This window comes from Lepidochelys kempii, chromosome 5, assembly GCF_965140285.1.
Source record: "Lepidochelys kempii isolate rLepKem1 chromosome 5, rLepKem1.hap1, whole genome shotgun sequence".
Taxonomy (NCBI): domain Eukaryota; kingdom Metazoa; phylum Chordata; order Testudines; family Cheloniidae; genus Lepidochelys; species Lepidochelys kempii.
This window is the reverse complement of record NC_136384.1, coordinates 26,469,912-26,487,803: the sequence shown is the minus strand read 5'-3', so window position 1 is coordinate 26,487,803 and position 17,892 is coordinate 26,469,912. Positions and strand designations below refer to the sequence as shown.

The 17,892-nt window shown below is 41.6% G+C and overlaps 1 protein-coding gene across 15 annotated transcripts in view; it reads left to right on the top strand.

The window, feature by feature from the left end:
* Positions 1–12,481, top strand: part of CPLANE1 (ciliogenesis and planar polarity effector complex subunit 1) — a 180,200-nt gene extending 167,719 nt beyond the window's left edge. For all 15 annotated transcript variants that reach the window (XM_073343779.2, XM_073343777.2, XM_078852755.1 and 12 more), the window contains 6 exons: positions 3,087–3,148; positions 3,613–3,780; positions 5,751–5,875; positions 6,263–6,346; positions 10,038–10,216; positions 10,761–12,481. In XM_073343779.2, coding sequence (XP_073199880.2) covers positions 3,087–3,148; positions 3,613–3,780; positions 5,751–5,875; positions 6,263–6,346; positions 10,038–10,216; positions 10,761–10,895 — 753 coding nt within the window. In that variant the 3' untranslated portion in view covers positions 10,896–12,481. The remainder of the gene's footprint in view (positions 1–3,086; positions 3,149–3,612; positions 3,781–5,750; positions 5,876–6,262; positions 6,347–10,037; positions 10,217–10,760) is intronic.
* The last annotated feature ends 5,411 nt before the right edge of the window (positions 12,482–17,892 follow it).

Below are 17,892 nucleotides of genomic sequence, written 5' to 3'. Positions count from 1 at the left end.
ACAGGAGTTGTAAGGCTGCATTCCTGATCTGTTCCCGACAAAAGCATCACACAGACGGACCAAACCCTTTGTCCCGTCTTGGCCATTTTGGGTCAGGTGCCAGCGGGGTTATCGTAGCTTCTTAACCCTTTATAGGCAAAAGGGTTTTGCCTCTGGCCAGGAGGGATTTTATAGCACTGTATACAGAAAGGTGGTTACCCTTCCCTTTATATTTATGACAACGCCTGAGGCAGGGAGTCCTTAAATTTTGTCACTGAGTCCCAGATATTAAATTCATATCTCCCCAGCAGCTTAGCATCGAGCTGCTTAACATCTTTATTTTTGGGTGTGGCACTCGTCTCGCCCTGTCTGTCCCACTCCTTAGCCGCGGAAACTGCCAAGGACCTCAGGGGAGGGTGAGAATACATGTACTTGAATCCCTTGGTGTGAACATAGTACTTTTTCTCTGCCCTTTTGGATATTGCGGGCAGACATGATGGGGTCTGGCAGAGTGCCTTCACCAGCTTTACCACCCCATCATGAACTGGCAAGGCCACTTTGGAGGGGCCCACTGCATTCAAAATATCAAATAGGCTATTCATTGGCTCCTTCAATTCCTCTGCCTCCAGTCCCAGGTTGGCAGCAACTCTTTTAAGTAGTTCCTGGTGAGCACCAAAGTCACCTGGAGGCAGTGGGATCATGGGGCCCATAATCACCTCATCTGGGGATGACGAGAATGCCACCACTACTGGAGGGACTGGCTCTTCCACCTCTCTGGGCGTGGTCTCTACCGGGGGTACTGCCGAGGATTCAGAGCCTTGGTCAGAGCCTGAGTCAGCTTCTAGAACCTGCTTAGGTAGGGCTTCAGCTTATCTTTGGGAGATTGCAGAAGACAGTGGCTGAGAGAATGGTCCGGGTAATGCTGGGAACCACGCCGGGTTCCAATATTGCCATTGAAGTGCCCACTGCCCTGGAGGCCAAACTCCCATAGATAGTCCTGCACTGAAATCCAGTGCATAGGCAGAATGACATTGCCTCTTTTGTGGGGGAGTTGACTCACCTCCAGAGCTCGAAGAAGATGACTCCATGTCCAAAGGCCGAGGAAGGGCCGTTGTCTCTTTCTTCTGCCAGCCGTGGTGAGCCCGGGGAGCAGTCCCGAGGTGCTGGGGAACGATGTCAAGGGTACAGTGACTGGCATCCTTTCACTGGAGACCGACTCTGGGATACTGGCAACCGGTGCTGGGCAGATGGAGACTGGTGTCTCAACATTAGAGACTAACATGGAATAGACATGAGCAAATACTCAAAGAAGAAGAATAATTTACATTTAATACTGTTCACAATGTTTGTGGATATATTTGGAATATTAAATAATTTTTAAAACAAAAGCTAATAGCTATTAATAGGCAGTGGGTTTAAAACAAACAAAAGGAAGTACTTCTTCACACAACACATGTTCTGAAGGCCAAAAATATAACTAGGTTCAAAAAAGAATTAGATAAGTTCATCGATGGCTATTAGCCAAAATAGTCAGAGATGCAACACCATGCACCAGGTGTCTGTAAACTTTCAACTGTTAGAAGATGGGACTGGACAACAGGGGATGGATCACTCCAAATTGCCCCGTTCAGTTCATTCCCTCTGAAGCTTCTTCTGGCATTGGCCACTGTTGTGCTAGAATGGACCATTGGTCTCGCCCAGTTTGGTGGTTCTTAAGTTCATAGGTAGTAAAGCCACCAAAGTTTTTCCTACACTCTAAACTCTGCCTCTGTTACTGTATACATTCATGGAATGAAAGTTTGGTTTGTAATATCTGCACTACAGTGTAATTTCAGCATAACCTTTGCATTTCTATTCTTTAGCAGACTGACATATAAACACAATTTCCCCCCTCAAATCTTGTTTCAGAGACTATTTCTCAGTCTGTCAAGTGATGTAAAATGTGGTGATGTCACCTGGGATTTTTCAGGGCTTGGAAAGAAATTGCAGTATCTCAGTTGTCACCTCCTCTCCCCTCCCCCCAAATAAATAAATACAAACTGTTGCCTTGTCAGCAACCAAAAATCTGGTGGCTTCTTGCTAGCAGCATTTGTCTGTTCTTAATAAGTGAAGAGCTCTCTTCAACTTAATCAACAAGAAATCTGTAGCTAAAGCTCTACAGGGGTTGAGACCTTGCCCAACAGCAAACACATCCTCTGCTCTTGTGCTGATCAGCCAGCTCCACAGAGCTGTCAGTAACTCCTGTATTGTTAACCTCCCCTGTCTTTGAGCTATGATTGACTCAGCTCTTAGGTTGCAACTATGTAAGCCATGGGAAAACTGCCTACCCATAATGGTGACTTTCTGTTCACATTCAGAAACTCCTAATGATCATGTCTAGTAACTACCACGCTCTTCTTCTGATTGTTTCTTGGCAGTTCTGAGTTGCTCTGATCTGTGTGCCAAAACAGATAATTCAGACAAATCCATGTTCCCTCCCTGCTGCTTTCTTGCCCTTTCCCATGTGCCAGATCTCATGATTTTGTTGTATCACAATATTTGGTGCTTTTCGTAAAGCTTCTGCTCCTGGAGTTATGTGATGATGAGAGAATACCTATTTTAATTTAGAAAAAAGTTTCTGGACCTCAAAAGATTGGAAACATGTTCTCTAGCAGCTCAAGAACCAAAGGGCACCCCCCAAAATTATTTTGTAAAAAAAAACCCCTCACGATTGTTAAGTCAATCTCTTGATATTTTGACTCAGGAGCTTTGATGCTTGGGGTTGGCAATTACAACCTTTCTTTGAAAATAAAATATGTTGCAGTTTAAAGCATGTGGTTTACACAGTCAGGAATGGTGACTTGGCAGAGTTTGTGCCGTATGAACAAGCAGTTGGGCTCCCGGGGGTTGGGTATGTTTCCTGAGTTTGGGAGAACTGAACGCATAATATTAGCCTGAACTCCTGCTGAGCCAGTACAGTTCCACTTTGCTCCTTACTCTGGGTAATGCCTCAAAGACACAGTCTAACCTCAAAAAGAGTAGCTATAATAAATAAGATCTGATAAGATTTTTAGGAGGTGAACTAAATGTATAGCAAGTTAAATGCTTGTTTTCATTTTCTTTTATAGCAGTTTGGTCTCTCTGCAAAGGAAATCAAATTGAGCCAGAAAAAGAAAGATGAAAAAGATAAGTAAGATACTACGAGTGTCATTCTGGGACTACTTATGTACTTTTAAATTTAACCATTCTGCCAGTCTCGGTGCCTAGCTAATTATGTCTGTCTTAACTCTGGAGTTTCAGATATTAATAACTTTTGATGTAAAAAGCATCAACAGTTTGTGTCATAATTCTCATTAAATTGTATTTGGGAGAAAGTTGAATATTTAACTTTTTCTGGTCTATATCTTTGTATTCTATTAACTATTTTTAATGTAATGTTCTGATTCGTTCTATTGAGGCTGTTAATTGCACCAATTATCTTAATTTGTGCAACTGAGTTCAGTGATAGCAGAAAGTATTTCAGTAACCATCATAAAAGGATGTTATGAAAGTGGACTGAGGAATCCATAAAACAGCTCTAGTTAAAATAAATAACTTTCACTGAATGATGTAATGAAGTAATGTGTAACTTTTGCCTTACTCTTCTCTCCAAAGAGCCCTGTTCTCTGAACATCATAATCTTAGAGTCTCACAAGCGCTTTCCCTAATGAACGAGATGTTATCTGAGACAGTGCAGCTTCCTGCAAGTGAATTGAGACCATTGTCCAAAACAATGAGATCCCCTCGAGATTTCAGAAAGCAGCACCCCACATCTGCTAGAGGGTAACATATTTACAATTCAAACATACTTTGGTGTACAGGCCTCCCAAATGCACATCAGATTTGCTAGTTGAGATGTTTCAGAGTAACAGCCATGTTAGTCTGTATTCACAAAAAGAAAAGGAGTACTTGTGGCACCTTAGAGACTAACCAATTTATTCTGTGTGACATGGATTAAGTTTGAATGAGTTAAATGTAATGGCAGTGGGCAAAATGGCTGGGTCTCTCTAGCTGATGTTTAACCTGGTGTTTGGAAGTCTCCAGCTGGCACACAGCTAGCATAGCTAGCTCCTACACCATCCTCTGGCAAGCACCAGAGAACAGAGCATTGAATGCTGCTGTTTTGGCATGGCTTGTGGATTACCCCTTGGGGATCATAGCCAGATAACCAGCTCCTTCAAATCCACCCCCACTTACCTGCATCCAGGATATACTGAGCACAGCCGAGAGAATCTGGTGGCTCATGAGTCCATGAGCCCTGTAACATCTGGTAACAATCACCAATTTTTTTTAAAAGTCCTAGACTAGTGAAAACCGAACAATTTACCTGAACCTACTTGTAGTTGCATGTGTAACACTTCTGCCATGTGGAACTGGCAGCAACAAGGTCTAGGGGTTCCTTTTCAGCAATACAACACCCTCTCGGTGCCTCTAAGAGGCAATAGTTCCCCTCTTGCAAGCATAGAGTCTGAGTGTAGAAAAGAAAATTTTAATAAAAAAGGGGGAAAGAAACCCGGCAGGATTTATAAGCAAGCAGGATTCATAAGCAAAACGCCCTCCCCCAAGAAGGTGGGGCAGTGTATTTTGCCTCAGGTTCTTAAGTCCAACAATTAAATGTTCCTTTAATGTGCCCGTTACTTCTCCCTCCACTGCACCCCACTCAAAGTTGTTGTCCTTGGTCAGTGAATATCCAGAGTTCAGAGGTGCATTCACATGAGTTCACCTCCCATCTGGGGGTGGAGGGAAGAAGGCATTTTGCTTGCTCCCTGGCTGCTCAGCTGGCCACTCTGCTAGCTGCACTGGCCGCCTGACTGGCCGCTCGTTGCTCTGCCGCTCCTACTAGGATTTCTTGAGGTCCTACCACTTAACACAGCTTTATGTTCTCAGTGTGGGAGCCTCATTGCCAGTGCAGGCTAGGCAATTGCTTTCACCAGAGATTCTGTCTCATCACAGGTCAAATGTTTAGGCCTGGTTATTAGTGTTTTCAGCTCTATTGATACACAACAAAATAATCAGCTGTCATTACACAGTGGAGAGAGAGGCTAGTCAAACGGTGGCTAGGATTCTTAGATGGCACCCACGCCACCAGGTACAAACACCTGTCCCCACCCTCTCTCAACTAAACTGGGCTTTGGCCCTTCTGTCCCCTGCGTAACGAGTGTAGTTCAGTTGAGGGTGAGTCCCTCAATCAGGGTATGCCAAGCACAGTTCTGCTATCCTTGATTCACACAACAAGGATAACAACACTTTATTACCACTGCCCTCAATAACAAAGTGCCTTGTGATCCAACACCAGCCAAAAGTGATCTTTTGGGCAAAGCAACCCCATGATGCTGCACACATAGGCAGAATGGGCATGTCTATGCAAACAAGGTTGGTTCCTGAAGTCTTCTTCCCCAGCTCATCTGTAGGTGTCAGAGGAGAGCTCATGCAGACCCTGCTTACATATGTACTGGTTTTCAGCAGAGCCTCCTGAATTTATACCCCTTCTCCTTTTCTAGAAAGAAATACTTCTACAGAAGTGACTCACATCACCGAGATAGTTAACTCTTCTTTGTTTTGTACTTTGCTGCTTATTGCCTTGTAGAAAATAATGGTATTTCATTTAATGTTACAAATTATTAAATATCCTCCCCTAGATATTATTGTTTCAAACATAGTTTGTTTTTATTGCAATACATTTGTACTAGTATAATTGTATGTTGCTAGCAGTGGTAAATATGTGTTTTGTTTTTTTTTAATTCTTGCTTTAGAAGTCGTCCTGGTAGTCGCAGTCTATCAGCAAGTCAAGCTGAAAGGAGCAGAACTGCTGCCAAACCAGACTTTGGTAAAGCAAGATCCCATTCCACTCCACCTCAGGGTTTAGCTCAGTCTGCAGGTAAGAATTGAAATTCTGCTCTCTCCCCCCTCACGCACCTCCCCCCCACTCATTTGTACATGGAGGCTAACAAGCTTATGGTGTAATGCAGGCTCCAGACCCAAGATCTGGATTGTTCTTTGAAGATGAGAATGTCGCTCTTATGATGACTTTAGCCTCTCAGATAGGATGTCAGTTATTTGACTGCTTCACCATTCCTTTCTGTATTCATGAAGGTCTTCATGTGAAATTTGTCCAGAGTCCATAATAAAAGGTAGTGTGGAACCCAGGAAGCAGGCACTTACTTGACTCTCTCTCTCTCTCTCTCTTCCTTTTTGAAAACCCACATATATTACACACAATACTAAAACTGGTTGCAGTAAGACTGGTTTGTATATGTTTTTTTAGGAACTGCCACTGTGGTATTACAGAAGAATATATCCAAAGGGAGGATTAGAAATGCAAGACATTATCCTGTTAACTCTAGGCAAGGTAAGCTATATAGAACAAAGAAATGGTGCTTTAAACTAAAAGATTAATATAGTGCTGTGTTTTACAAGACCTAAAAAACTCTGAGGTAAGTAACTATTTAAACAGTAAGACAAAATTATTGCATTTCTGAATTATTACTGCACATTTCAGGTGGTATTTTTGTATGGCACAGTACTCAAGACTAGAACTGGTTGAAAAATTGGGGGGGGAAGGTATCCCCCTTTTTTTTTACTGAAAATATTTGAATTTTTAAATGTTTTGACGTGTTCTACCAGTGATTGAACGCCCTTTAACAACCTGAAAAGTGCAGTAAGTGCCTTGAAATGCATTGTTTAGCTCATCATTTCTATGAAATGGAATTTATGAATTGCAGTAGGAAAATAGTAAAGCTCATACATTTATGAAGCAGTGTACGGGAGGCAGCACAGGAGAGAAGTAGCAATTAACTGGGTTCAGTTCCCAGCTTTACTACAAATTAGTATTGTGACCTTGAGCAAGTCCCTTCATCTCTCTGTAAGGCTGTTTCCCCTCAATTAGGGCATCTAGGTAGTACTGCAGTACAAACAATAAATATATCTATGATAGGAGAGTGGAAGCAGTCATATGGTACTACTCAAAAAATTAGGAAGACCTAATTCGGCCAGACAAGGTTTGGAAAAGGAATTTAGGATATATTGAGGCCTAAGTCTCCTTTCCATTACTCATGTTTATGCTAGTCTCACTGGTGTTTAAGTAGTGTAATGGAGTAGAGACCCTACTTGAACTAGCCTCATGTGGTGTGACTCTGTTTGATTGTCCTGTCTATTTGCTATTTCTGTATGAAGTTACTATTTTTCTAAAATGGTTGTTTATGAACTTTTGGGTTATGTGACCTCCAGCTGGAGTCTCCTTTTGTGTAATTAGGTCTACTTATCATATCTTAGAAGTAGTTAAGGCTTTTACTAAGGGTTCTAAGAACATTTGGAAAGTGTCCTCATAATCTCACAGCCTGCCCACAAGCTAGGCAGGTGAATGAGCAGGAAACCAAGTAGATTTCCCTCTGAGTTTCATCAGAATCAACACATTCCCATGAAACATTTCAGTTTTGATAGGAAAACGTTACATTGAGAAATTTCAGACCAGTTGTCGTAGCAAGATCCAATTCCAATTGTCAGTTCCTCAGGAGAATATAAGAAGCTTGCTGATTCCTGCCTAAAAAGTTTAAGTGCCACTCATTGTATTGGAGTCCAGTGGCACCTTAAAGACTAACGGATTTATTTGGGCATAAGCTTTCGTGGGTAAAAAACCACTTCAGTTGCATCTGATGAAGTGGTTTTTTACCCACAAAAGCTTATGCCCAAATAAATCCATTCGTCTTTAAGGTGCCACCGGACGACTTCTTGTTTTTGTGGAAACAGACTAACACGACTACGCCCTGATACTTGACTCGTTGTATTGCATATATTGTATTATCTGTAGCTTTTTATACTGTGAATTTTTATACTGTGTCACCATAAAGTGTGAGTGCCTTCCAGTCATGCATTAAGCAATGTTACTGTGCATGTCACACATTGTCCAATCACTCATCCTCAAAGGACAAGCATAAGCAGTGGAGTGTCTTATTTTGGTAGGTTTTTCAGGTTTTTTAAATATACATGATGATAGGCATTTATAAGGAGGCACGTTAAAGAAATTTCCCTTGCACTTGTGAGGGAAGGTGGTGAGGTTTGTGATGGCCCTTAGTTCTTGGGGGAGCTCATTCCACAGTCTTAGACCAGCCTCTGATAAAGTTCTGTCTCCCACACATTCAAGTTTTTCCTTATTATAGAGTTCCATTGTGCCAGAGGAGTGAAGTTGTTGACCATGGTGTTAATCCTGGAGCTTTAGTGGTCTTTTAGATATATCCTGGACCCAGACCATGGAGTTCCTTTAAGATAAGGACTGAGACCTTGAACTTGATTCAGAGTTCTGTTAGGAGCCAGTTTAGAGAGCGGAGAACAAGTTTGATTGTTGTGTGCTGAGGAAATGTGCTGCAGCATTGTGTACTAGTTGGAGTTTCCCAAGTGCTGAAGGCTTCATGCTCATGTATATCGTGTTTCTGTAGTCCAGCCAAGAAATGACAGAGGCATGAATTACTGAGGCCAGGGCATCTTCAGAAAATCACTTCATGTTGGGAGTCTAGACTGTCCTCCAATGTCCTTGATTCCAAGGCCGAGGAAAGTATGACATCTGCTTCAAGAAACTGAACTGCAGCAACATCACTTATGCATGAGTCCAGAGAGAATGTCAGAGAATCTAGGGGACTATAAGGCACCATATGCTACTGAGCTGGTGTAACTAGAAGAATCAAAGGCAGCATTTTTTATTACTGTATTATTGTATACCTCCAAAATCCAGGGTCTTGGGAATATTTTCATAGAAGATAAATTCAAAGGAGAGTCTCTAGTGGGACTATATTTTTTTTTAAATGGGGGATTTAGTGAGTTTTGGAATATATTCTATAAAACAAACTTCTAGCCTTGTCTCTGACTGACATAATTTCCATCTTTTTGTTTAACAAAAATCTTAAAATTGTGCATTGTTAGTCATTGTAGGCTGCTGAATACAAGAGGAGAAAACAAATTTAGCATTTGACCTTTTGATCAGTATTGCTAAAAGTAGTTGATATAGTTTAAACATTAAAGTGCCCTTCTGAGCTACATAAGAAATTTGATTCTTGTTCTTTTTGGCCTACTGGTTACACAAAACAACCTACATTTGAAACTCGACATTTTAATTTACAAAACTGTATTCATTTCTTCCATGAAGTGGTTCTGTGGGGTTATGAGGCCTCCAGTTTGTGGGGGGAATGGTCATTGGAGTTCACCAGATCTATTTATCAGTCTTGAGCCAAAAAAATTACCTAAGCAAGTGCACTGCAGTGGTAGGCTGCTGTCTTCTTTCACCACAATATTCTCTCTTAGGCACATTCCACCCAGTTTAACAGTGTCCTAATTAATATAGTAATGAATTTGCTCCCATAACAGTTGTTTCTATGATCTTGAGAAATCTGTGAGGCTTAAATCTTAAAATTAAGAACATTTACAAAAAAGGCTTTTCACAAAAAGCTATTTATCCTTTTGTGGAGATCCAAGCTCTAAAACCATGGAATATCCCTGGTCTCCATTCCCAGTCAAGGACATATGCTGGAGTTGCTCTTATTTTGAAATAGGTTCTGAAGAGATTAGGCCATTCTAAATGTATTTAGCCATGACTTTCACCCATTCTTTGTTCAAACATCCCCTTTTTAATAGTATTTGTAATATTCATCTGAGGATTTGGAGATTTGTCATGTTGTGGCCAGTTAGTAGCAGGGTAAGTAGCTCATTTTCCCTAGCTTAGGCTTTGATTTTTTGAATAGGATTATGTTACAGCATCCATTCCCTGATCCTGAATTTCGTTTCTGCATGCTAGTTTTCTGGAAGACAAACACTCTGTGCTCTGACTACATAAGGATAGCAAGAAATATCTGCTGATCTGTGATTGGACAGATGAGATCATGAAGTTTCTGATATACTCTGAGTAGGGGAGTGCTGCTAATATTTTAGGGACAGTGAGGGTACTGGGTATTTAGCTAGAAGTATTTCAACAGAACAGCTATAAAGGATACTGATTTTTATTTTATCACAAATTCATAAACAATGGCATGATTTCTTTGTGTTCCCCTATTCAGCCTCTGATTATCAAACACTCAGCACAAGGAATCTGAGAAGACCTACACCCTGTGCAGCTGTAATTCAGAGAGAAGAGACCGGTCTTGATTATGAGTCTGAACGAGATTCAATAAGTCCTTGGAGTGTCCCTGATGATATCCAAAGACTCCTTCATGACAATTATGATTCCCTACTTGAGGTAAGCAGTCAGCGCCTATCTTGTGTCCAAAGGACAGGTATTTCATATGCCCTTAATTACCTCTTTTGCATTTGAAATAGATTTCACATCCAAAGTGAGAGAGTGCAGGAGGTGGAGGTAGTAGCTGAGGATTCTTGTTATAAATATTACAGCAGCAGTTTAGCGGAGCCTCATGTTCCCATTATAAAGCTGTTGCTACTGCCATGTCTTTACTGGTGTAGCATGGACTGGGAAAACAAACTACCTTATAACCTTGCAAGTGCATACTGATTTCTTGTATGCTGGGGGCTCACTTCAGTTGCTACCAAGTAGCCAACTGGGACACAATTGTGTAATAGCCTTGTTGCTTAGGCAAAAGAGAAATTAGCTTCCCTTTGGCACAAGCATGTCTTGTTCTCAAGATATGTTATAGAAAAGTCTAAGTAGATGATTGTTTAAATCAGGACAAAAGTTTACGACACGAGCACTTCAGCTATCTGTATAGGGATTTCTAGAGGCCTTATACGTACGTTGGCTCACTGTTCACCCTCTTTTTCCCTCATAGGTCTCTGTGCCTCATGAAGAGGATTGTTCTCCTCTTAGCATTAATGACAGTGTATCTGAAAGCACAGGAAGTATCCTGAGCAAACTGGACTGGAACGCTGTTGAGGCTATGGTAGCGAATGTGGAAGAAAAGTGAAGAGATGTCGTCTTGACCTCTGTGCGGCCCTACCATTCCATTGTATTTTAAACAGAACCCTTCATTGAAACCCTTCAGAACCCTTCAATTTGCAGTTATGCTTAAAACTCAATAGTGGATTATGACTCTTGTACCATGGAAAGTGTTTGGATCTCTTTGAAATAGGTTCCTTAGTTTCCTGGTTAAAGACCATATACTTTGGTGTTAATGTGCATTGTCTCTTCAGCTTCTCTTATGCTCAGGACAGACTCTTGTAATCTCGTAAGAAAAATATCAGTTAGTTTAATGTAATTCCAAGTTAGGTTGATAGATGCTTTACAGACTTTGTTATAGAAATACTATTGACTTGTAATTGTAAACAGGGAATCAAGATGTCATGCAGTACCATGTTGAGACCCACCAGTTTTTAATCTTCCATTGAGCAATGCTGTAACTGAGTGGGTAAGGGAACTTGTGTGCCAATATTGACTTTATTTCTCAAAATAAGTGTACAGACAATTTAAAGAGTTTTAATGATCAGATTTTCTCCTTCAACTACTTTAATATCAACTCAGTAAAAAGTTTCATTTTATACTTCAGAGCAATGCAGTTAGTGTTAACTATTAAGTATATTAACAAGTGTGATATTTTGATTTGGTTTTGTCTGTTTAGTCATATTCCTCCCAATACATCAAAAAACAGTAGAGAGTTTGCTTTTGCATTTTTATATTAGTGCCTTCTATTTTAAGTCATAGGTGGTGACCCTAAGCTAAAGTTCTTCCTTTCTTCTTCAGAGATTTTAAGGACCAGTCTGACTTCTGTTTCTTACTTAGCAGCATGAACTACAGCATAGCTTTGAGAAAGATACCTGAGTCCTTAAATCGTAACTTTTTTAGATAAGTGTTTAGCATGCAGAGACCATGAATATTTATTCATTAGATTTGGTGAAAAGATGGCAGTGGGAAAGACCAGCAAATGTGGATAGTTTTCACTTTTAGCATCAGCTGCCTTTAGTAAAATATTAATTCAGGCATTTTATACAGCTACTTTTTACATCCATCTATATTTTCCAGAGCACAATTATTTCCTAGAACTGATCAATTTTAAGCAGTGAAACTGGTTGACAGTACCTTCCTAATGAAACATTTTAGTTTTCAAGCTCTCTTTGTCCTCTAGCAGACACACCTTTATTGCTGTGCAGGTCAAAACCTATTCCTGTCCTTTTCATACTGCTAACAAACAAGTGAGTAGCCTAGGAACATCAGTTGATCACCTCTTAATTTTAATCTGACACAAAAGTGTCAGCGAATGCCCTCAATAAAATAATAATGGCAACTCATGTAGCAAGTCTTAACTTTATTTGGTATATGCATAGGCCAAAAGCAGTAGGGTAATTACAGATAGACATTTTTAGGGTCAGCAATGTGGGAGGTAAGTGATGTATTTGATGAGCCAGAAATTAAGAGTAAGCATTCACCTGCTTATTGAGAGGAAAAATTGTTGTTCATTACCACCTACACAATGGAGCCCATTTGGTCAATTACCAGGGTAGAATTGTAAATAATAATGCAGAAGTGTTCAATAAATGTTTGGTTTTTTCCCCCCCATATGATAACTGAAAATAAAAAGGGACAGAGCTCAGGTCATTCTGATTGCTCCTACTTGGCCAGTACAGACCTAACACCCTTACCTGTCACAGCTCGCAATGTGTACACCACTCCTTCTCTGGCCATTCTGCACTGCCTCTCACAGAACAGAGGATGTATACTACATCCCACCTTGGGGATTCTCTGCCTCAAGGCATGGCTCCTGCTTGGTTCGAACACATAGAAAGCCCCTGTTCAAGACAGGTACAAGAGGTTCTGTTATATAGTAGAAAGTCCTTGACATGACATACTTACTGCAGAAATGGTCCAGGTTTGGTGCACATCCCAACAAATCTCCCCAACATTTGCGAGTCTTCCACATATCATAGACTATGCATTGACCCTGAAAAGGTCATGTTTATCTCTCTTAGGGTCCATGTAGCAGCTGTAACAGCTTTCCATCAGCCTGTAGAGGGATACTCAGTGCTGTCACACCCAACCACCAAGAGGTTCCCCAAGGGTATAGTAAACCTCTTGCCTCCCTAAATCTGGTACTGAAAGGATGACTAGGCCTGCCTTCTAACCCATGGCCACCTGTTTGCTGCTGTACCTATCAATGAAAACAGCCTTCCTGATAATTATTTTCACCAGAAGAATAGGAGAGATAGTGGCTCTGATAGCACATCCTGTGGTGATGGGGGTGCCTCCTGGAACTGGGGTACCACTGCGCCCCCTGACTCACCAGTCTGGGCTCTTGCTCACGCTATATTGCTGTAACAAGCTGCAAAGCCCTCCAGCCTGTACTTTCACCAGCATTCACACAGGTAGGGACACATCCAACTGCAGGCTCTCTAACCACCAGCTTCCCAGCCAAGGACCCCAGAGCAGTGTTGTCCCGCCCTGGTCAAATCGGGCCAGTATATGCGTTTAATACCCACTCCACTTCTCCCTCAATGTGAAGAGAGCAATGCACACTTTTGTTGACCCAGCATTTTCCCCAAGCACACCAGTCAAAGGTTACTGATTTAGATTAAAACGAGTTTGCTATCACTTCAAATCTATCTTTTGTAGTTAATAAACAGATCAAAGCAGATTACCTAAACAAAAAAATGCAAACTCAGCAGAATATACTAAATAGATGGGATATGAATAGCAGATTCTCACCCTAACCGATGGTGCAGGCAGACTTGTAGATTTTTAAGGCACAAGCTACACTTGCTTTGCATCTTGGAATCCCCAGATGTTTCATGCACAGGCCAGAAATCCCTTTAGCCTGGGTCTAGCACTTCTCCCAGTTCAGTCTTTGTTCCTCAGGTGTTTCCAGGAGTGAAGAACCACAGATGATGTCACTCCCTACCTTGCTTTTGCCGATGGCAGAAACCCTTTGTTCCAAAGCTTGGTTCCCAGACCAGTCTGTGGAAAAATACTGACATCCCAAGATGAAGTCCAGCATCATGGGGCCTGGTCACATGTCCTTGTAGAGTCATAGCAGCCATCACTCACAGGCTGGCGCCTTCGCAGGAAGGCTCACCAAGTAGGAGATAAGCTTCTCCTAAGGCCTGTTGTTTTACCTAATGATTCATTGTCCTGAATAGGCCCAACCAGCTATCTAGACTGAAAGCATCTTGTCTAGTGGGTGTTACCCAGGTGTAACTACATGTGAAATACAGATACATTGTCTATATTCATAACTTCAGATACAAAAATTATACATGCATACAAATAGGATAATCCTATTCAGCAAATCATAACTTTTCCAATGACACCACACATCGAATATTAGGGATGGAAGAGACCTTAGGAGGTCATCTAGTCCAATCCCCTGCTCAAAGCAGGACCAATCCCCAACTAAATCATCCCAGACAGGGCTTTGTCAAGCCTGACCTTAATACATGACTTGTACAAAATGCATTATAATTATTCTATAAACCTATCATCATAATATCCCTGTGAAGAATATGGGGTGCAGTGTCACACACACACACACTCCCCCCACAAGATATTTTTTTCCAGACAAGGTTACACTCAGCCCCCATCCAAAACTCATCCCTAAGGTAACCTTCCCCTTTCAAATGAATCAGTTGATTCACCTTCCAATCTTCTACCCCAAGTGTCACCAAGGGAGGCTATATTACATATCCTAAAATGTCAGGCGAATCCTGGCCTTCTACCTGGACAGAATAAAGGCCTTCAGGAAGTCCCCTAGGCTTTTCCTTTCCATTGCAGAAAGATCCAAGGGCTTAGCAATAGCAGCCCAAAGGCTCTCCAAGTGGGTCTTGAATTGCATCAGACAGTGTTATTAATTTAGTCGCATGACCCCTCCAGACTCTATTCATACATGCTTCACAAAGTCGCTCTCCTCATCCGTTGCCTTCTTCAAGCATGTCCCTATTTCAGAGATCTGTAGAGCGGCGACATGGGCATCGGTTGACACCTTCGCGGAACACTATGTGATCACTGGAGACTCCGCTCTGATGTCATCTTCAGCTCCACAGTGCTGTCATCTGTAACTGACCAGACTCCAAAGTCCCAGCCATCCAGAAGGGGTACTGCTTGGGAGTCATCTACAGTGGAGCACCCACAGAGACACTACTTGAAGACATTACTCCCCTTGTGCTGTAATGGTGGTTCTTTAAGATGCATGTCCATATGGGTGCACCACAACTCACCCTCCTCGCCTTTATTTCGGAGTTCTTATCTATGACTCTGCGGTAGAGAAAGAACTGAAGGGGGTTAACCCAAATGTGCAGGCTAGCCTCATGATGCAGCACTAGGAGAAACCTTGGATATGTGGGCCTAATGGACACTGCTACCAAAGTTCTCCCATCAGCAGCACAGGGACGCAAGCACACCTACTGCAGAGCATCCATAGGAGGACACATCTCAAAGAGCCACCATTACTGTACAAGGTTCTTTTTGGCCCAGCCCTATTTAAAAATTTTATCAGTGACATAGAAGAAAACAAAATTAACACTGATAAAATTTGCAGATGACAAAAAATTGGGGGGAGTACTAAATAACAAAGAGTACAGGCCATTACTAGAGAGCTATGTGGAGTGCTTGGGTGTGAGCAAACAACATGTATTTTACTACAGCTAAATGTAAAAGTACAGATCTAGGAACAAAGATGTAGATCAGGATGGAGGACTTTATTCTAGGTAGCAGTGACACTGGAAAGAATTTGGGTGTCATGCTGGATAATCAGATGCACATGAGCCCCCAGTGTGATGCTGTGATCAGCTGGGCTAATGCCATCCTTGGATGAATAAATGAGAATCTTGAGTAAAGAGATTATATTACCTCTATATTTGGCACTGGTGTGACTGCTAATGGATTATTGTGTCCAGTTCTCTTCCTGACAATTCAAGAATGATGTTGATAAATTGGAGAGGGTTCAGAGAAGAGCCACAAGAATGATTAAAGAATTAGAAAATATGCCTTATAGTGATAGACTCAGAAAGTGAATCTAGTTAGCTTTAAGAGAATATTAAGGGATGACTTGATTACAGTCCATAAGTACATACATGGGGAACAAATATTTAAAAATAGGTTCTTTAGTGTAGCAGACAAAGATAAGGTCCAAGGATTGCAAGTTGAAGCTAGTAAAAAGCAGTAGAATACAGACTGGAAATTAAATAAGGTGTACATTTTTAATAGTGAAGGTAAGTGACCATTGGAACAATTTACCAAGCATCATTGTGCATTATACATCACAGACTATTTTTAAATCGAGATTAGAAAAACATCTTTTTTTATGCACCTACCTAAGGGGGAAAAAAACTAAAGTTCTAAAGACACAGCAGCTCCCATCAGACCACTTACTTTGGTGCCTACATATGGACTTGGGAGCCTAACTTTAGGCACCAGTTTTGAAAATCATGGCTTAAATATATATAACTCAAGTGGAAGTATCGTCATTATTTACATATAATGCAACAGGTGTGTGTGGTACAAAACAGAGGAAAAAGGGTCCCAGCCATTGGAGGGCTTTGTGTGCATTCTATGAGTTTTAGGAATTGGACAGCACATGCAAACATTAACTACTTAATAGTCACAATGGCCAATGATGCAGCTAAGATTATCATTTCAGGGATGTGGGCACTAAGGCCAACATTTTCAAACTCTAGTATGTTAAATTAGTCACCTAAATCCATAATTAAGCCCCTAAATAAATGCCATGATTTCAGAGGTACCACTGAATTCAATGGCATGCAGGTTTGAAAATGTTGGTCTGTGTGACTTGACAAAGGCCCCAGAGAGAAATGGGATCACTCCCTTGATCTCACCTACAGCATACTGAAAAGGAAATGGCTTCGCCTGAGACAGCAGCTGGTAGGAAACTTGTGACTTAGCATCATTAATGATAGTTTGGTCAAAACTGCACCCTACTGATCTAATCTTGGATCTTGCAAAAACTCAGACGACCTCTATCCAACAGAATAGCAGTCCATGTGGAGTCTCTATCACCAAGCAAAGGGTCAAGTGGCAGGAACTCCCAACCACGGAACTCAATCTGCTATTCAGCATGTGAGAACAGAAGCAAAAGCCTGAACCAACCTCCATCCACATTGCTAGGACAGCACAGAGCAAGATTACTGTAATTACTATAACCAGGCTAAATGGTCCCGGGGCCTCAAGAAAGGAAGTTCTCTAGTGCTTCCCCTAATCCTAGGGAGAGCAGATGAGGCAGAGGAAAGGCAATCTTAACCTTTAATGGGCAGGGGAAAAAAAGGGCCCTAAGGAGTGTGCGCGCTCAGGAGAAGGAATGCAACTACCAAACCTAAGCAATTCAAATATCATAAATCAGATCCAAGAAATCATGATTAGTTTAAAACAGGGGTCTCAAACAACGTGACCCACAGAGTTATTTCCTGCGGCCCACCAACCTCCCCTCACCCCCCACCCCCCAGAGCATGCCATGTCCCTGCTCCTCCGCCTACCTCCCAGCACTTTGTTTGGTAGAACTTAGGACTTTCCAGGAGGGAGGAGCAGGGATGTGGCACTCTCAGGGGAGGAGGTGGAGAAGAGGCAGGGCTGGGGTGGGGATTTGGGGAAGGGGTTGGAATAGGGGCAGGAAGGGGGTGGAGTTGGGGGCGGGGCCTTGTGGACTAGGCAAGCAGTCCGAGGTATGAAGTTCAGCATGTAAGATTCTTTCCTATCAGTAGTTGGGAAGAATGTTTGTTAAAAGTGGCAACGTATTTTGTATGAGTAGTTACTTTAAAAAGTTCCTGCCATTATAGCTATGTTGATAGACTGTTAGTGTAGATCACCATCAGTGTTATTGACCACATAAGGAACAGTTACTGGTGTTTATATTTTATTAAAACTCTTCTTCGCATTAGTGTTAAAAAAGTTAATACATTGACTTTTTAATAGCATACTCTATTACACTTCATTTTTTTCATTTTTGACTATACTTTTGTATTGTTGTA